Source organism: Pithys albifrons, chromosome 7, assembly GCF_047495875.1.
Source record: "Pithys albifrons albifrons isolate INPA30051 chromosome 7, PitAlb_v1, whole genome shotgun sequence".
NCBI classification, from domain to species: domain Eukaryota; kingdom Metazoa; phylum Chordata; class Aves; order Passeriformes; family Thamnophilidae; genus Pithys; species Pithys albifrons.
The window spans coordinates 26,485,500-26,504,483 of NC_092464.1; the positions used below are offsets into that span (position 1 = coordinate 26,485,500).

General features: G+C 38.1%; 1 protein-coding gene across 4 annotated transcripts in view; it reads left to right on the forward strand.

Annotated features, from left to right (window-relative positions):
• GLCCI1 (glucocorticoid induced 1) overlaps positions 1 to 18,984 on the forward strand; it is a 51,618-nt gene that overhangs the window by 16,503 nt on the left and 16,131 nt on the right. For 2 of the 4 annotated variants that reach the window (XM_071560773.1, XM_071560775.1), the window contains exons 2-4: positions 2,795 to 2,946; positions 9,663 to 9,749; positions 17,308 to 17,424. In XM_071560773.1, coding sequence (XP_071416874.1) covers positions 2,795 to 2,946; positions 9,663 to 9,749; positions 17,308 to 17,424 — 356 coding nt within the window. The remainder of the gene's footprint in view (positions 1 to 2,794; positions 2,947 to 9,662; positions 9,750 to 17,307; positions 17,425 to 18,984) is intronic. The other 2 variants (XM_071560774.1, XM_071560776.1) reach the window with 1 other exon arrangement.

Genomic DNA, 18,984 nt, shown 5'->3' on the forward strand with positions numbered 1-18,984 from the left:
AATGCTGAAGTCTGTTGGCTGTGTTCAGGAGCTGTTGAAGTGGTTCAGCTATCAAATGGTACTTGATTCTGTGAGAAGAATTAAGTTCCCATCCAGAGAAAGTGATTTGGTCTGGAGAAGGATATTCATGCCAGTAGCATCAGCATTCTACTGATAATGCAAGCTTGGGGAGAAGTCAAAGTTTTATAGTAGCTCCCTAGCATAGTGGGAAGCCAGACTTAGGATGAGGTAAGAAAAGCAAAATTAAGAAAGAAATCCTGAAAGCAGTTTTAATATTTAGAAGACAGTTTAAGTTGTTGTGGTGTGCCACTTTTGTGGTCCACTATAACACTGCTTTCTGTGACATCCTGTCATCACTAAGTACATTGCTGTACAAGACAGTTTGTCAAGTGCTTACTTGTAGGAGTGCCTTTAAATTTCATGCTTACAGATACCTTTTCCTTTATTTTTTATGATCTAATGATGTATCATAAAGGGCAAGGAGCTGGAACTATTAGTGAACAGACCTTGATGCTGCTGCAGCTGAATTGCTCCTTCTGGCTCTCCTGCCCATTATGTTTTGCCAACTCTGCCTTTAATGGGGAAAACGGGGTATATATGACCTTGGGGGAATGCATTTTAGTTTTCTTTGTGTTTAACTCAGTGAATCACTTTATTAGGTGGATTCACATATCTATACATCCCATCTCAAAGGAGATGGAGCACAAGCGGCAGTGGAATAGGAATGGCATTAAATTAATGTTAACTTGAATTGGTTCATGCGGTTGAGGTGGTTTGTTTCCTGTAAGTCAAAGAAACACTGAAGAATAGTAGGGAATTTAGAAACTGCATCTTGAACTTTTCCTGGCTTTAGGGTTTGACAGTGTCCTGCAGTCCACTTCCAGGATTACTGTGGGAAAATAAAAGTATGGTAACTATCGGTGGTGTTTTTTTCTGTTCAGTTGCAATGGTATTATATTAGTCATTACTGTTGGGTTTGCTGTTGCCTTTCCTCTGGGAGTAGAACAAGACACAGACCTTAGCTTATTATCTAATTGTATAGATTTTATTTGTGTTTTTTTGGCTTGTGCTTTCCTGGGTTTTTTTTTTGACAGGAAAGGTTTTTAAATGTAAAGTTTGCAAATGTATGCTTAGTCCTTATTTCCTCATCTTCAGACATTGTCTTGCCTGTTCATCTGTGCATTGTCTTTAACTTGTTTTAAAAGGGATTTTCTGAGAAATTTTCAGAACTTGGGCTACCTGAGAGTGTAGAGCAGTGCCATAGCATGACAGGGAAGGTTGGAAGAAGGCTTTGTAGCTACGTACCCCTTAGGTTACAGTTTTTCAATGCAAATGTAAATACTAGTTTTATTTTTAAAATGTGTCATCCTTATTTTGTATTTCAGGCTTCTTTATTTTTAATAGTTCAAAGGTCTTTCTTAAAATGCAAGTTTGTCACAATCGTAATCCTGTAAGGATAGTTCAGTTTGAAATGGTAGGAGAGATTTGATTTATAATTAAGGCAGTCAGAACAATTATCTTATATAAAAGGTAGCATGATGTGTTACAGTGTGTCCAATTCATGGCATTATTTACAACGCTGCACCTGAAATGAGTAGCTAATGAAGAATTTCAGTAGGTTATATTTGTCTAAAGTGGTCTGTTTTAACATTATCAAGTTCATATATCATTCCGTAACCGTGCTGTATTAGTGCAAGCTGTACCCTAACAATTGCACTGAATGCTGTATAACATATTAATGATGGACTCAGCCTTTGGAGGTCCATCAGTTCCAGCTGATAAAAACAGAAAATGCTTGTGTAGGCCAGTGGCCATGGTTGGACTCAGAAGTGTGCCAGCAGGTTTGCTCTCACCTTACAAGCAATGAGTAGAGTTTTGGTGGATCAGATCCATGCATAGCACATGATTAACTTGGAAGTTACCTCACTTTTGAATTTCTTTTAATAGGGGTGTGCAAAACAGACAGTGGCTTCAATGTAGGGCTTAGGTTGGCTAATGTAAGTTTAGAAAATGAGTATATGAAGTAATTTTGCCTAAAGGACAAAGCAAGATAATCCAGAGAGCATGCTGTTGTAGAACTGTTCTTTCCCCACATCAATCTCATGACTCAAACTACACTTTGCTTTCCAAATGAAATACAGGAAAAAGTGTCCCATGGTCTAGGTGGGAAGAGAAGTACAGGGAGGAGCGAAGGACTGCAGGCACTGTGATGAGTGAAAACAAACAAGGCAGTTGCTTTGACCCAAGCTCTGTCAGAGGGAAAGACACAGTCCCATGCTTTCAGCTTGCTAAGGCCTGTAGTAGGGTCTTGTAAATAATATGGAATGACATACACGAGAGCAATAAATCAGATATGCATCTTCTTAGGAACCATAATTTTTGTCCTGATTAGTATTGTAGTATTTATAAAGCTAAGCAAGCTGAGCTGAGTTAAAAAATGTTATACTATGTTATATTTTTTATTTTTGTGTGTCTGGCTTTCCTGAGTTGCATCATCACTGTATTCAAATTCGCTTGATGCTTTTGTGGATGAAAATCTATAGTATAAGTAGCCCAGTTCTTTGCAGACAGGAACACTTTCAAGCATTGGAGTTTTTGTAACTGTTAAGTTTTCCCTTTTATATTTGTCCTTTGTCTGATGTTACTTGCTTTGATGTGATGACATTCTTTTCAGCTTGGCATTTAGACAGAGGTTTCTGATGTGTTCTTACCATTGTGTGTCATAGGTAGCTGTTAACATTTCACATCAAATTTAGCCTGACTTTTTTGTTGGTTTTGTTCTGGTTTTCTGCAGTGGACAGGCCAAAATCCCAGCAAATCAGAACATCTGGTACCATAAGGCGAACTTCTTCTTTGGACACAATAACAGGACCTTACCTCACAGGACAGTGGCCACGTGATCCCCATGTACACTACCCTTCATGTATGAAAGATAAATCTACTCAGGTAAAAGCTGTAAAACAAGACAACAAAGATGTTTCATATAATTGATGTCTACTCAATTTAATTCTGAAGAAATGTGGATTCACTTAATCTTATTATAAATATGAAACCCTAAAAATAGAGTACAGGAGTCTTTTTTTAAAAATCAGTGTCAATGTGGTAACATGGTATGCGACAATAATATTTTTATGCTGTTAGAAAACAGTTGTTAAAAATAATTTTCTGTATGTGGGCAGATCTGTTGAGGCTAAATAAGCAGATTTCAATCTAGGTCTTGTATCTGGTTTATTTGTAAGCTGCTACATACAAAGTTGTGCGAAGTGTTATTTAAAAATATTTCCATATTGCAGTGGCTGACAAAGTAAAGATTTTACGAAGTCATAATAAATCTGTTAGTCTCAAAAAGTGTGTTTTGTGTGTGGGGGGGGTGTTGAAGGAAGGCTACTGAGACTGATGGCCTGATACCCCTGTGATAGCCTTGGATTCTCTTCAGGGCTCGACCCTTAGCAAGAACCTGTGGCAGTTTTGCTGCTGTGGCATTCATGCTGCTCTCTGTCTAGAAGGGTGAACTTTGTTTCTTGCCTGCTTCCTCCACATGCTGGAAATTGTTGCCCTCAAAGGTAATCACTTCCAAACAGATTAAAAATATATAATTCTACCGTTCCCTTCTCTCCCTGCCCCCCAGTTATTACCAGAGGAGCCGTGTTCTTGTTTTTTCAGTAGCGCTATTGAGATATGGAGTAAGTCCTCTGAGTTTGTGTTCCAAACTAAATTGGAAACTAGAAGAAACCAGCTCTCTTTGGTTGTATTTTCAGTCTATACACTGTGTAGAGATGGTTATTAAATCAGTTGCTTATCTCTTGTGCAATGATTCTGGTCCATGGTTATTGTGGGTCTTTAAATAGATTCTGTGATTGTAGTCTGTGTAATACTGAATTTCTTGGGACAGGTTAGAATGTGTATGTAATTTTCCTCATCTCTTTAAAATACACTATAATGCAACACCTGAACTCCAATGATGGGGGGAAAAAGGAGAATAGAATACTTAGAAAAAGATCTATCTATATACTTCAGAAATCTTAATGAATTTCGGACTCTGTTCCAAGAAAATTTTTAGAAACTGTAGTCGGGACCCTTTAAAAAAATGTTGTCTTCATGTCCTGCTTATTTATTTTGAAACCAGACAGTCAGTTTTAGCAAAAAAGAAGTAACAATTGTATTTACTGTCATGAAAGATCTACCCAAACAGCTCTGAATCCCGGACTTACTTTCAGGGTGCCTTCTTTTCACAATACTTTGCCTTGAAAGTCTTTCTGGTTTGAAACCATAATTTCCATTCAAGAGATTTTCAGTTGCATGCTTTGTAGTTACTGTATTTCTCAACCCTCTCTTAAAACATATATCCATATCAAACTTTGCAAATACCCTTATGAATAGAAAATTTTGAGTATTTAAACATTCACAAACAAACTTTTTCACCAGTTACAGAAAAGATAAACAAACTTGTTCGATAAATATTTGAGCTTCAAGTATTTGGCAGTAAAAATGGTTTCCCAGTGAGCTGAACTAAGTGTTTAGGTTATGTGAACTGTTGGCTGCCTTCCTTTGCCTCATTCAGAAACTAAAAATGAAGTTCTACCTTTTCAGTGTAATCAAATGTAACAGAGAAGAAAGGCAGTACTGTTGTCATTACAAGTTGAAGTATTATTTCAGAGGAATAGGAGAAGGATTTTTGAGTATCTTCTAGCAAGGAATTATATTCGTTGTCTCTTTATTCAAATTATGCCAAACTCAAGAGTATATCAGTGTTTAAGTTGAACCACTACTTGGGACTATATGAACGTGTGAAGTGGGACAAGCGTAGTGATTTTCTCTGAATTTCCAGTTTGATTTTTTGTTTGTTTTCAAATAAATTGCTCACTAAGGAGGTTTGTAGATGACCATAGAACATTGTCTTATGTTTTGGTTGTGTGTGTGTGTGTTTTTGTTGTTTAAGCTCTGTGTGGTTTGAAGTATATCTAATTTCAAGAAATAAAGATGATTTCCAAGTTGTTGATAGGATGCATGCATGGCAAATTAAGTTAAATTACATTAAAACCTTGTACTTTGCCTGGGTACCCCAGGAAAAGTGCTTCTACTGCTTCGTGTTTGTTGGCTAAGCAGCAGTTTAGCTCATGGGAGTTCATATTGTTTACACTGTCTAAAAATAATAACACTTGATAGTTTAGCAGAGTGGAAGATGTTACAAACAAATAAAAATAAGATAAGGACCATCAATAAACTACTTTTTATATAAGCGTGTTTCAGTGGAGAATAAATTATCTCTTGTTTTACTTCTAAACTCATGAACAATGCTATCAGTATAACTTACACTGTAGGTGGAATAATTATTTATGTTTCAAGGGTACATTTTGTCCCTAATTAAACATTAATTTAAAATCCAAATTTTGTACATTTTTGTCAAGGTAGTGATTATAGCTGATCAAAGTTTCTTAGAATTCTTGTTTTTAAACATAGTCATTGTGAGCAGATGAACACTTCTTGGGTTTTATTCCAAGTCCTTATTTCCAACGTAAGTTCTTTTGACCTGTATAATGCTCATGAATAAAATGTTTCTTCTTTTTCTAAAATAAAACCATGATTAAAAAAAATAATATCTTACTATTAAAATAGAGGGAGCAGAATTTGGTTTAGTTTCTGTTGCATCCAGGAGAATGGAAACTATAGCTCATATTTGTGTCCCTCTTACTTGGAATGTTTTGATTGAAAATACAGAAAGAGAAGTGAGGTTGTTACATTTGCTTTTGGGAAAATCATCTATAGTCAAATTAACTTCTAACTCCTTAGGCCATTTCTTTCTGTAAAATTTCTAGACGGCCTTTGAATGCTTTAGAAATACCTGAAAACCCATCAGTTTTTATCTTCTAGTGCTGCTGTTGGGTTTCTTTTGAGTATGGAATTTCTTCCAAAACATTATAGGTTCCCTTGAAAACCTAGCCTTGTGTGGATACTATGGAGTGCAGACCAGGTGTAGTAACTGCAGTGAAGGGCTGGCAGTAATGTGAGATGTTTAGAGTAACTCAGTCTTATTTTAGGTTTAGGTAGGCTGGTATTCTATGCAGTCATTCTCATCTAATTGAAGTGGAAAGAATGTAGGTGTATGTCCCTGACACAGGTGGAAAAGCAAGGCAGAATTACCTAATGTGTTGGAAGAAGTGCTAATCTCTGTAGGACTGGGTGAGGTAGAACGATGGTAATTGTGGTTTGCATGAAGACTGAAGAGAGCAACCATATGTGGCATTCTCAGCACGTCCTATCCCACATGTCAACTAAAATAGACCATGAACCTTCACTCTTGTAGGTGCAGCATTTTTTATGTAATGTTTTCAAAGTTCTCCTAAAATTTTAGTTTCTCAGTATGGACTTGCAGGACTAATCCTTCTTCATGAAGTTCTGTGCATCCCTGTGTGGTGCTGTACGTTTTTTCTGCTCTGAAATATTACCAGTTTTGCAGATAGTGCCTGATCTCTCTTAGTGTGTTTCTGACTTAAGGTACAGCAACTTTGGTTTTGCTTTTGTGATTTGGAAATTTTTCTTTGAATACGGTTTTGAGTTATATTTTTACTTCCATTATTTCTTTAATATGTTCAACACGTGGGAAATACACTTGCAGCTTCAAGTGAAGGCTTCCGTGGCTAAGCCTGTTTTGTGAAAGTTGAAAAAAAGACAAGAAAACAATTTTCATGAAATGTGACAGATCATAAGTGCCATTCTCCCCCATCTTGTTTGTGATCTAAATGGCAGCATTTAAGTGTGATAACAGATGGGCATACATGAGCTGAAAAAGCAGAATTTCTGTTTGAATGCAACAAGTCTGAGGTGCTTCTATTTGTTTTGGTTTTTTTAAAAGCTTTTGCTTGGATATAAGGATTTGGGGTTACAAACCCTGAACTAATCTTCATGCAGTATGGATTACAATATATTATAACAGCAATTTCTAGGGTTTGAGAAGGACTCGCTTGCTATATTATTCTAGTAACTGCTTATGTTGTGTTATTTTTTAATGCTTTTTCATTTTTCAATCTGACTCTAAGCAACACATTATTATAACATTGCCTGACTTTAGTACTGTGCTAGGAACATCACATAATGTTTGTAATCTAATGCTGCTAATAAAATTGAGAGTCACAAATAGTTTGCCCCCTGTATGCTGACAGTAAAAGTATACTATTGAAAGGTTATGTTTTGACTCAATTTACCAGAGGTGGAAAGCAACCATGTAATCTTTGTCTCAAGGGAGATAGTATTTGAGTGGAAATGAATGTCAAAGCATACTGAGAAAGTACAAAATTTAGTATTAAATTATGTTTTCTACTTTTTACCTTTGATTTTCAACTGCAATATAAGGATTCTCACCCTCTCTCTACTAACAGTCACTGGGGGTGTTGCTGAAGGTCTTCAGGGTGTTTTTATTACTCCGGTTTTTTGTCCGTGCTCTCTGGATCAATATCTGTGCTTATTAAAAAAGACAAGAAAGCTCTTGTTTTTTTGCGTATTTGTTTTGGTTTTGAAAAGTGTACTTCTCTTTATTGAGGAAGTCACTTTGGCTTTTTAGACTTTTGATATCTTTTCTCTTTATTAAGCTGTAATTACAAGACTATGAGCTTGTAGTGATCCCTGGTACACCTTCCTGCACTACAGGTATGTATTTCAGCACCCAAAATAATTGCCTGCTTCTACTTCATCCTGGAGTTGTTCCCCAACTTGTGGGGCAGTATTGTATTCAGAAAACACTTTGGAAGGTAAATTTTAGTAGAATTCCCTCTGCATGGCTATGTTCTGTTTCTATATGAGTGTATGGTTCCAGCAGAACAAGTGGATGCACACACAGGTAGCACACGTGTGTGGCAGAGGCTCTTCTTTGGGTGATGAGAGTCAAACCTGACTGTCTGAGAGCCTTCTATGTCTTCCACTTAGTTTTGGGTAGCTGTTTTAACTCTTCACTTCTTCCCCAGCCCCCCACAACCATGTTATCTGCCTAGTTTATTCTTCACACCCAAACAGAAGTTGGTTACTACAGAGTCATGTAGTAAATGCACAGAAGTCTTTTATTTTGTGTATAAAGAGTTGTTTTTTCTTTTCTGGGAAAATGCAGCAAAAAGTTTGGTACAGATTTTTTCTATTTTGCTTTCTAGTTGCCCACACACCTTGCTGGGCTTTTGGTTGAAGTATTCCTGGTGGTGTAGAAATAGCAGAGGAAAAGCCCCACCAAAGCTGTGGAAAGTACAGAAAACACAACTGGGACATGCAGCCCTGTGCACACAGAGACTCATCACATCACATGTTAGCGTTGATGAGTTGGGTGCTGGGCTGTAGACTCTATCATACTATGGCAGTGTGCTGGTTGTGAAGGTGTAGCCAGTGCTCTGACATTACAGTTCTGTGCTTGATGGTACCGTGCCCAGCCTGGCATGTTTGTGTAGAGTGGCCTGGCCCTGGGGGGTGCTCCCACTTCCCTTTGCAGGGCAGTGAGGAGCTGCGGGTGTTGGCTTTGTGGTGTTCCCAAAGGTGATGCCCAACTTCCTTCCTGAACAGAACAGTGTCCATTATGCCTGTAGGTGCTGCTGTGGTTTCTAGACCCTAGAGAGGAAGCAAGAGAAGGAAGGTGGTGGAGCAGGGTTTCCATGCGTGAGAACGATGTCCCGCAGGGAGGTATATCCCACATCCTGTCTGTCCTGCTGGGCTGGGGTCCTCTCTCTCTTATGGAGGTGTCAGCAGTGATCCCCTTCCTGAAAAACCCCACTGACAAATTCCCATAGTTTTCAATGGTACAGTTCTGTTTTATGTGGGCCTACTGTAACAGATTCAGCTAAAACCAACAGAAATTGTTGCAGGGGGGAAAAAAACTAGACAACTCTTTTTTCTTTTTGCAGATTTATATTTGTGCCTATAGCTCCGAGTTTTATATAGTTTGTATTCCAAACTCTTCCTGGATTTTACATGTCCCCATTGCTCCTGTGACTCTCTTGTTCAGAAATTCTGGTGGATACCCTCAATTTTCATAATAGCCTTAATGGTGAATAAGCATAGTAGTTGAGAGATTGGGTTTCCAGATGCTTCTCAGAATTTGGGGTTTAACTTTAGGCTCTACATCTAAGGACTGTCTTCAGATTTCTGGGCTTTGAGTCATGGCTGGAAAAGACTTGCCTGTCACTGTGCTGCTTGTGTAAGTTGGTGCCAAAAATAGTAAAAGGTGTATCAAACTCTGTATCAAGTCAGAACTGGCAAGAAAGGATCAATTCATTGGCCCAGTGGCTGAGGAAGAGATGTGGGAGAAGTGAATCCTGGTTTTGATTTCTGAGTTTCTTTGTGCATTTTTTTTAATCTTGTGATTTTCTTAATTGTCCACTGAGTGAAAAGTAGACATGGATGCCACAGCACAGATGGGAACAGCCAGATAAGGTTTTTTTGTGGTTCCTTCTTCATTAATGTGCATTGTCCTTATCCTTTGTAAACAGAAGTTTACAAAGCCTTGGTTTTCTATTTTTTTTTATTGAGACTATTACTGCTGCATATCAGATTCTGAAATTTATTCTTCATGTATAGTGCCTGAACTCTGATGCTGCCTAAAGAGTAAAGCAATAATATGTGCCAGATGTTTTTCTTACCTGCAGAATTTTAAGTACAGTGTATTTTCTTTTATTTCCCCCCCCCTCTAGACACCTAGCTGTTGGGCTGAAGAAGGAGCAGAAAAGAGATCACATCAGCGCTCAGCATCTTGGGGAAGTGCTGATCAACTGAAAGAGGTGAGAAGTTTTGCAGAGTGGAGCCTTTCAAGTTTTGATAAGTCCAAGCTATATTTTAAGCCCTGTCTGGAGTCCAGGAATTGCACCCTTTCTCTGCCCTCTGTTGCTTTTAAAACAGGTTTTATCTCCAAAGTAAGAGTTGTTTGAGGAGTGGTTTCTTATTTTATGCTTGTTGGACTTTTTCTCTGCCTACTATGAGGTGTTCGCTGTGAGAGTGGCCAGAGGGAGCATTGAGGAACCAGCTTCTTGTTGCTGGCTGATTTTTGTTACCTTACTTAGCTCTCTGTTCTTTAATGATGCTCTCCTGAAAGAGGCAAAGTGTATGGTGGTATGTAAGTATATTCTTGTTTAGAAATTTTGTTCAAGTTTTAGTTTGGAGGTAGAGGGGACACAGTTTTCACAAACGAAAAAGTGTTGATACAGTAATGGTATGAGTACTTGAAATGCTCTTTAATCGTGTTTTGCTGTAACAGGTAGAAAGAACCCACCAAAAGGGAAGTGGATTTGTATCATGAGACAGTAGATACAGTAAAATGGTCTCCAGCTCAGCTGAAATGAGTGTTTCATTTTTTGTCCCAGTAAACCTTCATTTGTCCAGAGTTTGTGTAACCAGGTCTGTCCAGAACCTAATAAGTGGCCTGCATTGAGCCTCATGCCCCCGTCAGGAAATGTGTAGCCTCTCTTCCAGAAATACACTTCTCTGAATCTTGCAGCATGTTCCCTTGAGGTGGAGGTATTCCCTGATACTCTGGGCTTCTTGCATCCTGTCTCCTGACTCCCTGTTGAATAGGGCATTCAGAATAGGGAAGAAATGTATAGGTTATCTAAGGAGATGATGTTAGAGTATACAGTCCTCTTCTGGATGGCCACTGATAGGAAGAGTAGTTGTCCAAAGGAGTGTGATGCACGTTTAATGACTTTAATTTTAAGATCAGATTTGACAAATACAGAATAATCTTGCAATCCAGTGGTGGCAATAGCCTCATTTTTAAAGATGAGGACCTGGGCCAAAGAGAGGTCAATGCAAGGAGGGTTGTCTGTTCCCATCTCACTGAGTGCCTTTTAGAAAACCCTGATGTGTAGGTTCATGGGCCTTCAGCCTGGATGACTTCATCTGCAGCTGTGAGGAAGCACTCAGAATCACACATTAAGCAACCAGAAATTCGTGCAGAAGAAGTTTTGTGTCTGAAAAGTTTTGACTTAAAACATTGCCCACCAGCACAAAAGCATTATAGAATGGACAGGAGTAGCATCTGTTTTTCTAGGATAACACTTTCTTGCTTTTACTGAGAGACTATCCTTCATATTCTGGCAGTTTCCTATCAAGTTGTGCAACCAGCAGCTCTTCTTGACCACAGGACTGTGGCTGTCAGTGATAGTGAAACCTTCAGCATGGAAGCAAGTCTCTGCCATTTGATAACAGTAATCCATTGTGCTAGGTTGCCACCCTCTTTATGTACTGACCATGAGCGAAAGATAAGAAATGTGCAGCCAATGTTTCACAGTTCCTTTTTTGACAGAACACAGTAATGGACAAAATAGGTTGTGTGGAAGGGAGTTACTTACATCCAAACTTTGCAGCGGTTGTTCACCCCCAAACCTGCCATTGTCTTCTCCAGCTTGTAGTTCTTCTCCTTCCTCTGTTTTCATTTCTCCAGCTTCTCAGGCCAGTTTTCTTGCCCTTAGAGTTCCTCATTTTCATAGTCCCAGTGTCATTGTCCAGCCAGTAGTCGCCTGTCTTCCCTTATTTGAGCTCTTACTCTGTTACCTTTCAGCTCCTTGTCAGTTCTGTCTCTCCCTTGTTTGGATTATATTTTACTCCTTCCTTTTTCGTTTTCCTCACCATTAGGCCTGTGTGGTGGATGTTGAGTGTTCAATACCAACAGTATCTGTGCACTCAATTTTTTTGTGCCACAGTAATCTGCACTGCCTGGAAGAATAAATTCTTTGGGGCAGTTCTGTTCAAGCTGTAAAATCCCCTAGAGACAGAACTACTAGAAAACGTAGCTGCCAATTCCAGACATCTTGCTTGAATATATGCAAACTGAAATTTTTGCTAAAACTTAAAAAATGTAAGGATTCTTCCAAGGGACTAGAGGAGCACATTTGAAGCATAAAGGACCCCCAGGCAAATGTTGGGCTTGTTCATCCAAAGCGCTGGAAAAGAGAGCTGCTCAGGTAAAAAGCTACAGTAAAATACATATTTTACATAAAATGGTAAAAATCTCTTCTACCCTCTTTTCATTTTAAATTGCATTCTCAAAACAACTCTGCTATTTGCACTGAAGTCTGATGGGAAGGAGATAGGAGAACAGAATGTTGCGTGGTAGACTTCAGAAAAAATTTGACAAAGCTATGGGCAACTGAAAGCAAGAGCTTAAGTAATGGAAATAAAAATATCACCTTCTCCTGGGCAACTGCATTTGTTATGTGTAACGTAGGTAACAGTGTTCTGCTCAGCATTTTGAGTTGTTTCCCTTAGCATTCAACAGTAATCAAGTAGGAAGCTGTTTACAGTTTCCTTTGTTTGTCTTAGCAGTTTGGATTCATGTTTTCTTGCTTCAGCAATTAATGGAGTGATTTCTAGTGTGTGTTTTTTATTATGTTAATACTGTAAAATAGCCAAACACTTGTATGCATCATTTTAATTGGTTTTGATAAAATGAGATTGAATGTGCTTTTACGTTTAGTTTTTTCCTTGGTTAGAGTACTACTGCAATTAAATACATTTGTTTAACACAACTGATAGCTCTTTTAAAAAGATCTGCATTATAAAAACTAAAAGTGAATGCATAGATTTAAGATTCCAAGCAAGCAAATTAATTTTGTACTACCACTTAAAAAAAGAATTTCACTTTGTGTAGTGAAATTTATTTTACCCTTGATTGAAATAGGTATGTATTAGGATGGAATCCATCTAGCACTGAAATAGGCACTGTTTTATTGTAGTGCGTCTATTAAAAATTTAAAAGTCCCCAGCTCTCAATGTGAACTTTGTAATGACAGAGTGTACCTTTTAATCATTTCCTAGCAAAATGTCCTTTTTAAAAATTTGTTTATTCTGAAGGGTTCTACTATTTCATTTTACAAAGTCTTGAGTGTAATTTGTGTAAGATGCCAAACTGCTTTAATAGATACACGTCTTAACTGGGAGACAAAGCTTGCTCTCAGTCTTTGTACTGGACTCAAACTAAGCAGTGGTTTGAACCGCTGATATTTTTTCCCCTGTCAACTGGAATAATTAATCTGAAATTCTGTTGGAGTTGTTCAGTAATTCTAGTTACAGCTTATCCTGTACTGGAATTTTCTTAAAACTGGGAAAACCCCCTATTTAAAACAAGTAGATTTTGCTTTATATAGATTTTTGAAGATGTGCTTCATGTCTTCAGCTGATTTTTCACTTCCCTTAAGTACCTCTGTATGCTGTACCTGTTATGCTGACACCAGTGACCTCCTATTGGAAGGTCCCTTTTGCTCTAACAGAGTACTTGAAAAGGACTTGGGAATAAAAGAGAATTCGAGAGCTTGCATGCCTTATGTGCTTTCATATACCAATTGAAAGGTTGCATTCAAAGGTTTAGGGTGAATTTCTAATGCTTGTTTTGCTCTTTGACCTACTGTTAACTTGTTTATTAACAAACAGTTCATAAATGAGATACAGCTCACTCATTAACAAGGAGATCATGGTTTGTTCAGTAATAGGAGGTTACCATGTTGTGTAGCCTGACCTCTAGAAATACACCCTGTTAACTGGTAAATATTAATGAACCTGAATGGTGGGACGTGACATGTTCCTTCATGTTAATAATCTGCATCTAGGTCCCTTCAAAAAGGAAGAATGACCAGAATATTCAGATAATCCCAGTGCTGTAAAGAACCAACCTAATTTGGTTTTCATAGTCTATGCCATTACTTATATTAAACTGCGTATGTATTGACAAGTGGCATAGACAAACTTTGCATTTATTTCAAGTATACTTTGAGCTTTAAAAATACTCAGCAAGCAAAAAATATATTTATAGGGTTTTTTCCTAAAACAATCTTTGGTGGTTGTCTTATCTTTGGCTGTATGGCGCTAGACCATCAAAGCTGAACTGAAAGTTTGTGCCCCAAATGACTTTGTGTAGGTTTATTTCTGTTAAGATGCACTGATCTTTGTGTTTTCTTGGGCATTTTTGTTGGTGGGGATTTTTATAAATTACATAAAAGTAGGTGAAGAAAAGAGTCTTTCTGATGCGTTAGCAATGTTCTAGAGAACAGTTGCTGGAAGAAGAAAGACTGAGCATTTGAAGTGGTGTACTAAAATAGTGGTGACATTTTATGGATCTAAGTGCACGTATGTCCAAGGCTTTGAAGTCTTTGACAAGTGTGTGCTTTAGGATACAAATCTTTTTGTGGTGATTTACATGAGTTCCTTATATAAGTGTGTTTGCCCCAGTCACATTCATGCTCGTACTTGGGCACATGGGAGAAATGGTGTGTCCCAAGCTCTTTGTGTTCTTAGCTGCTTTGTGAAAACAGTGTTTTGTTACTGCATTTGTTTTCCTCTTAGCACATGGTTCCTTTTATCCCACTCGCTTGGCACCATTTTCTTTGTGTTGTTCTAGTGTAATGCTAGATCTTCAAGTGCTTGTTTTCCTGACACCACTCACTTGGCACCATTTTATTTGCACAGCAAATTCGTGTTAACTGCATCAGTCCCATGCCCAAGAGACGGAATCTGCTGCTGCTTCGAGATACTTGGTAAAACAGGTGCCATCAAGGCATATGTTTCAGACTCCTTTCTTACTACATGAATTATATTTGTTTTGTGAGGTTTAGTGTACCTCATACTTGTCTGTAGATCATTTTGCTCTGATGGTGCTTCCCTGGTGCCTGGGAAGAAGGTGTAGCTAAACTTCCAGGCAGCTAGCACAGCTGCTTCTTCCTGTTAGTAGTAGTGGCTTTATTTCAGTTTGGGATAGAGAATGATTGGCAATTAGAAGATAGCCTTGCAGAAGAAATAAAAGCATTGCAGTTTTAGGATTAACTTCAGCAGGTGGTAGGCGCGCTGTGGACACCCCTTGATGAAGAAGAGATGGAGCATCATTTAGTTCAGAGGATTGTGTATACTTGGTCACACTGAGTGTCTGTGCTGGCAAGCCTCTGTCTCCCAGCTTTGGAAGTTAAATAAGAAATGGCAGATTCCTTTATATGCCCATCTTTATCATTTTTTTGTCCATTGATAACTACCACATCTTGAACAGGGTCCTTCAAGTTCAGGTGAAGGACATAAGATCTGAGAAGGCATATCTGTTTCTTCACTGCATTGCATGTTTGGCTTCAGTTATCATATCACTTCCAGATACAGTCAAATTCCTTAACAATTTTTCATCTTTTGGTTTCTTCTCAGTGACCCAAGAATTCTTTCTGTTACTGTCAAGAACCTACTGACTGCCAAAATATACATAGTCTTGAGGTGGCTGAGAGAACCTTAAATTCCAGAGATCCATGATTCCTTTCATGATATCAAAGCTTCAAGGTTTTGGCTAGCCTAGAGGCATACCAGCCTATCAACACTCTCCCATTTAGTGCCTTCAGTATCTGAATTTTACAGTGAAAGGCTGTTCTCAAAGATTTGCAAACTATTTGTGACAGAAATCAATCAGCCAGATCTCTGAGGTGGAATTGTGTACATATTTTTTTTAATAGTGTGCTCCTGAGGAAAGCCCACAATCCAGATTTCATAAGTTAAAGAAAATAGTGTACTTAACTTTTTTACTAGGAGGAAGTGCACAGCATCAAGGAGAGGCAGTAGAAATGAAAGATTTATATACTGCTTTCTGATTATTCTTGTAGCCAGACATCTCTGTCCACAGCTGTCTTCTGATCTAGGTGTCATTTTGCTCTTCTGAAGTTTTCCCCATTCTCCAACATTCTCATGTAAGACAAATCTTTATAGATATATGTATACTTACCAGACTGGTTACTTGCTTTTTTGTCTATGGAATTAGGTTTCTGAGTGGCTGTTAGTCCTGCAGGGAAAATGGGGAAGTTCTGGACAATTTTTTTTTCAGACATGAAATATCTCTTCAGGCTCCAAAGTTTCTTCAAACATTGTGCTTTAGTTGTCACTTTTATCAAGAGATTGGTGTCCCAGTTCTCTAAATGTAGCTTATCTATATTTAGTTACTCAGTTGTATTAGGGCTCTGTTTTTCTTGATGTGTTTTACACACAGACCCTTTTGGAAGTCTAAACTATCTGTGGTTGAGATGAGAGTTTTCAGCCATTTCTGAGTACCACTTCTCTATATATGGGTAGGAGCTGTGGAAAGACTTGATACAAAGCCTTAAAGGTAGATTATTCTTTAGTGAGTGCTACCAGAAACGTCATAAGGAAAAGTCCACAGCCTGGAGGAAAGCTCCATCCAAGACTCTTTACCAGGTACTGTGATCTTTGACACTGTGAAGAGTGATATGAAGTGATTCTCCACCACAGAGTTGCTTTGCAAGAGTACTAGTGATACATTTAACCACTTGGAATAAACCAGAGAGTGTGTGTACTTGTAAGCTGTCACTCAGAAGAGAGGTTCGTTTCCAGCTGATGAAGTTCTTTGACATGTGAATTGCATGTGTGTTCATTCTCCTTACTTGCCCTTCAAGTTTTAAAAAATTCTATCTCTAACTGAATTAAAAATTAAATAGGGCCATGTGTAGCCATATGTTCCAGTGTGCTGAGCATGAGGAACAGTGGAATTTGAGCCCAATGGAAAAAAATTATCCAATTTTAAGGAAGTGTCTGTACCTGTTGTGTGGATTTGCCCCTAGTCTAATCTTCTGAGACAATGTTTACAGAGGTAAATACTCTCTTTAATGTAGACATTTCCTAGGAGGAATAAATAAGTGGAGGAATCCCCAGATGAAATTCTTTGGTTTCTTGTTATGGAGCAGGTCAAATGGGTAATGGCTTTAGTTCCATTTGACATTTAAAATAATAAGTTTTGATGAGACATCTTTGCAGCAGACAGAAGAAAAGATAATTCTGTCTGCCTCAAGGAATCTGTGATAATTGAGCCTGCAGAGAAATGTTGTTAAATGTATTAAATAAGATCTCCAGGATGAGCAATGCATTTTGATTGCCAGTTGTTTGTGAAGGCTCTCTACTTTTATGATGAATTATCACTGAAAAACTTCAGTTTGGTTTGAGATCAAATAAATTAAACTGTGGGCTTCAAGGTCCCTTGGTTAAACCAGTTACATATCAGAAATTACTACAAACTGTCATTCTGACAGCTGTTCTTTGTATTAGTTATTACAGTGCTTGTGTGTAAATGAGGAAATTCAGTAATTAAACTCAGCCTGTTGTTGTGTTCAGGTTGGTGAATAGGACAGATACTTTGGAGAAAGTATCTGATAAGCAGAAAAAAGCTTTAATGTTCACACGTGAAGGAAAAGCAATCCCACACACCTATAAAATCCTCCAAAGATGATTAAATGTCTGTGATTCATTTTATATGTGAAGATATGAGAAGTCACCCTTTTGATAACTCATTCTCACTTCACCTGAACTTCTTTCCAGCAGATTGCCAAACTGAGGCAGCAGCTTCAGCGCAGTAAGCAGAGTAGTCGTCACAATAAAGAGAAAGAACGTCAGTCACCTCTCCATGGCAACCATATAGCAATCAGTCAGACTCAGGTAAGTAGCCTCCTGCCTTATCAGGGTTGGGTGAATGGCCTGCTGAGCCTTCCCATCTGTCTTGTTTGTACTCTGGTACTCTGAAATGCTTCACAACCTGATGTTTACCATATCTTCGCTGAAGGTTATCTGGTGGTTGTCATATAATAAAAAAAAGGAATGTTGCGGCAGAATAGCAACTGAAATGTATTATGATGCTGTAAAAATTCTGAGCATGACCAAATAAGGCTGTACTTCCAGCAGTACATACTTGCTTCCAAGACTAATTTTTGTGGTACACTTTTAGAAGTATCTGCTTGTCTGGAACGTATTGGCTTATCAGTTTTGTAACCTAATTTCATCTGGGCTAGTTAAAAAATAAAAATGGAAAATAAAGAAAAAGAAAGTAACAAAGCAGGGTGCAATGCCCCATGCAGTGTTGGCTCTAGTCAGGAAAACCTGCCAGTAAAATTGAAACTCAATTATACTTCCAAAGCTCAAGCAAGATTCAGTCAATGACTTCATGAATCTTGAGCCACTCGTAGAATGCATTTAATCTTGGCTCATCTGGCAGTGCAGACATTTGTGCCTCATTAAATTTCACCTATGGTGGATCCGTAACTTGGACCATGTTACTAACAGGCCTCTGTTTGAACACCTGAAATGTTAGTTCTGTCCTGGTATTTCCTGACTGCCTTTTTAATTAGCTGGTGTATTATAAAGCAGTGCTTGAGCTGTTGTGGTTGATTCCTTATGGTCCTCCTTCTGTTTCGATAAAATTTTGTGGTTAAAACCTAATCTTGGGATGAAGATATATAGGAATTTGATATTCTTCCTGAAGCTATTTGGTCTTTATAACAAAGGATCCCACTACATTTTGCATAGGAAAGGGTTTTCCTTTACATTTCAAAGAAAGCTGGGCAAATGCCTGTGCCATTATAGTCACAGTACAAACAGTCTTTGCCACAGACTGAAAATCCACCTAGGACGTATGCCATGAAGAAACGTTCTTTAGTACTTGGAACTCACTTTGTCATTGCTCATGCAACATTTTGGTTTCTCAAGGTGTTCTCTGATGAAGCCATCCTACAGGCAGTGTGTTTTGTCAGCGAATGCTTAAAGACAAATCACTTGCACCTTTGGAGCTGCAAGATTCACTTGATAAGAACTCAAAAAAAATTTTTACATTTTGTCTTAAGCATCCTGTGATTCTGTGAGCAAGAGAACACATTGACAAGTGAGTGCTGTTCATGGCTGTCACTGTAGCTTCTGCCAAGGTGAAGCTTTCAAGGTTGACTATGAAAGATGTGTATGCAGTCTTGTGAATGTTTCCTGTTGGTAACAGAGCTCCACTTCAACAGGCTTTTCTGAAAACCGTATTTATTTATGTGGTTGATTTTTAAACTCAGAATGATTTCTCTTAAGACCATTGACATAAAGTTCTGAAAAGCTGTAAACTAATGAATGAATGTTTTTCATTTGCTAAAGGCAACCAAAAGAGAATGAATGTGCATTAAGTGAATATTTCAGTTGAATTGTTAAGCTTTAAGAATGTTATGAGATACCTTTCGGATCCCATTT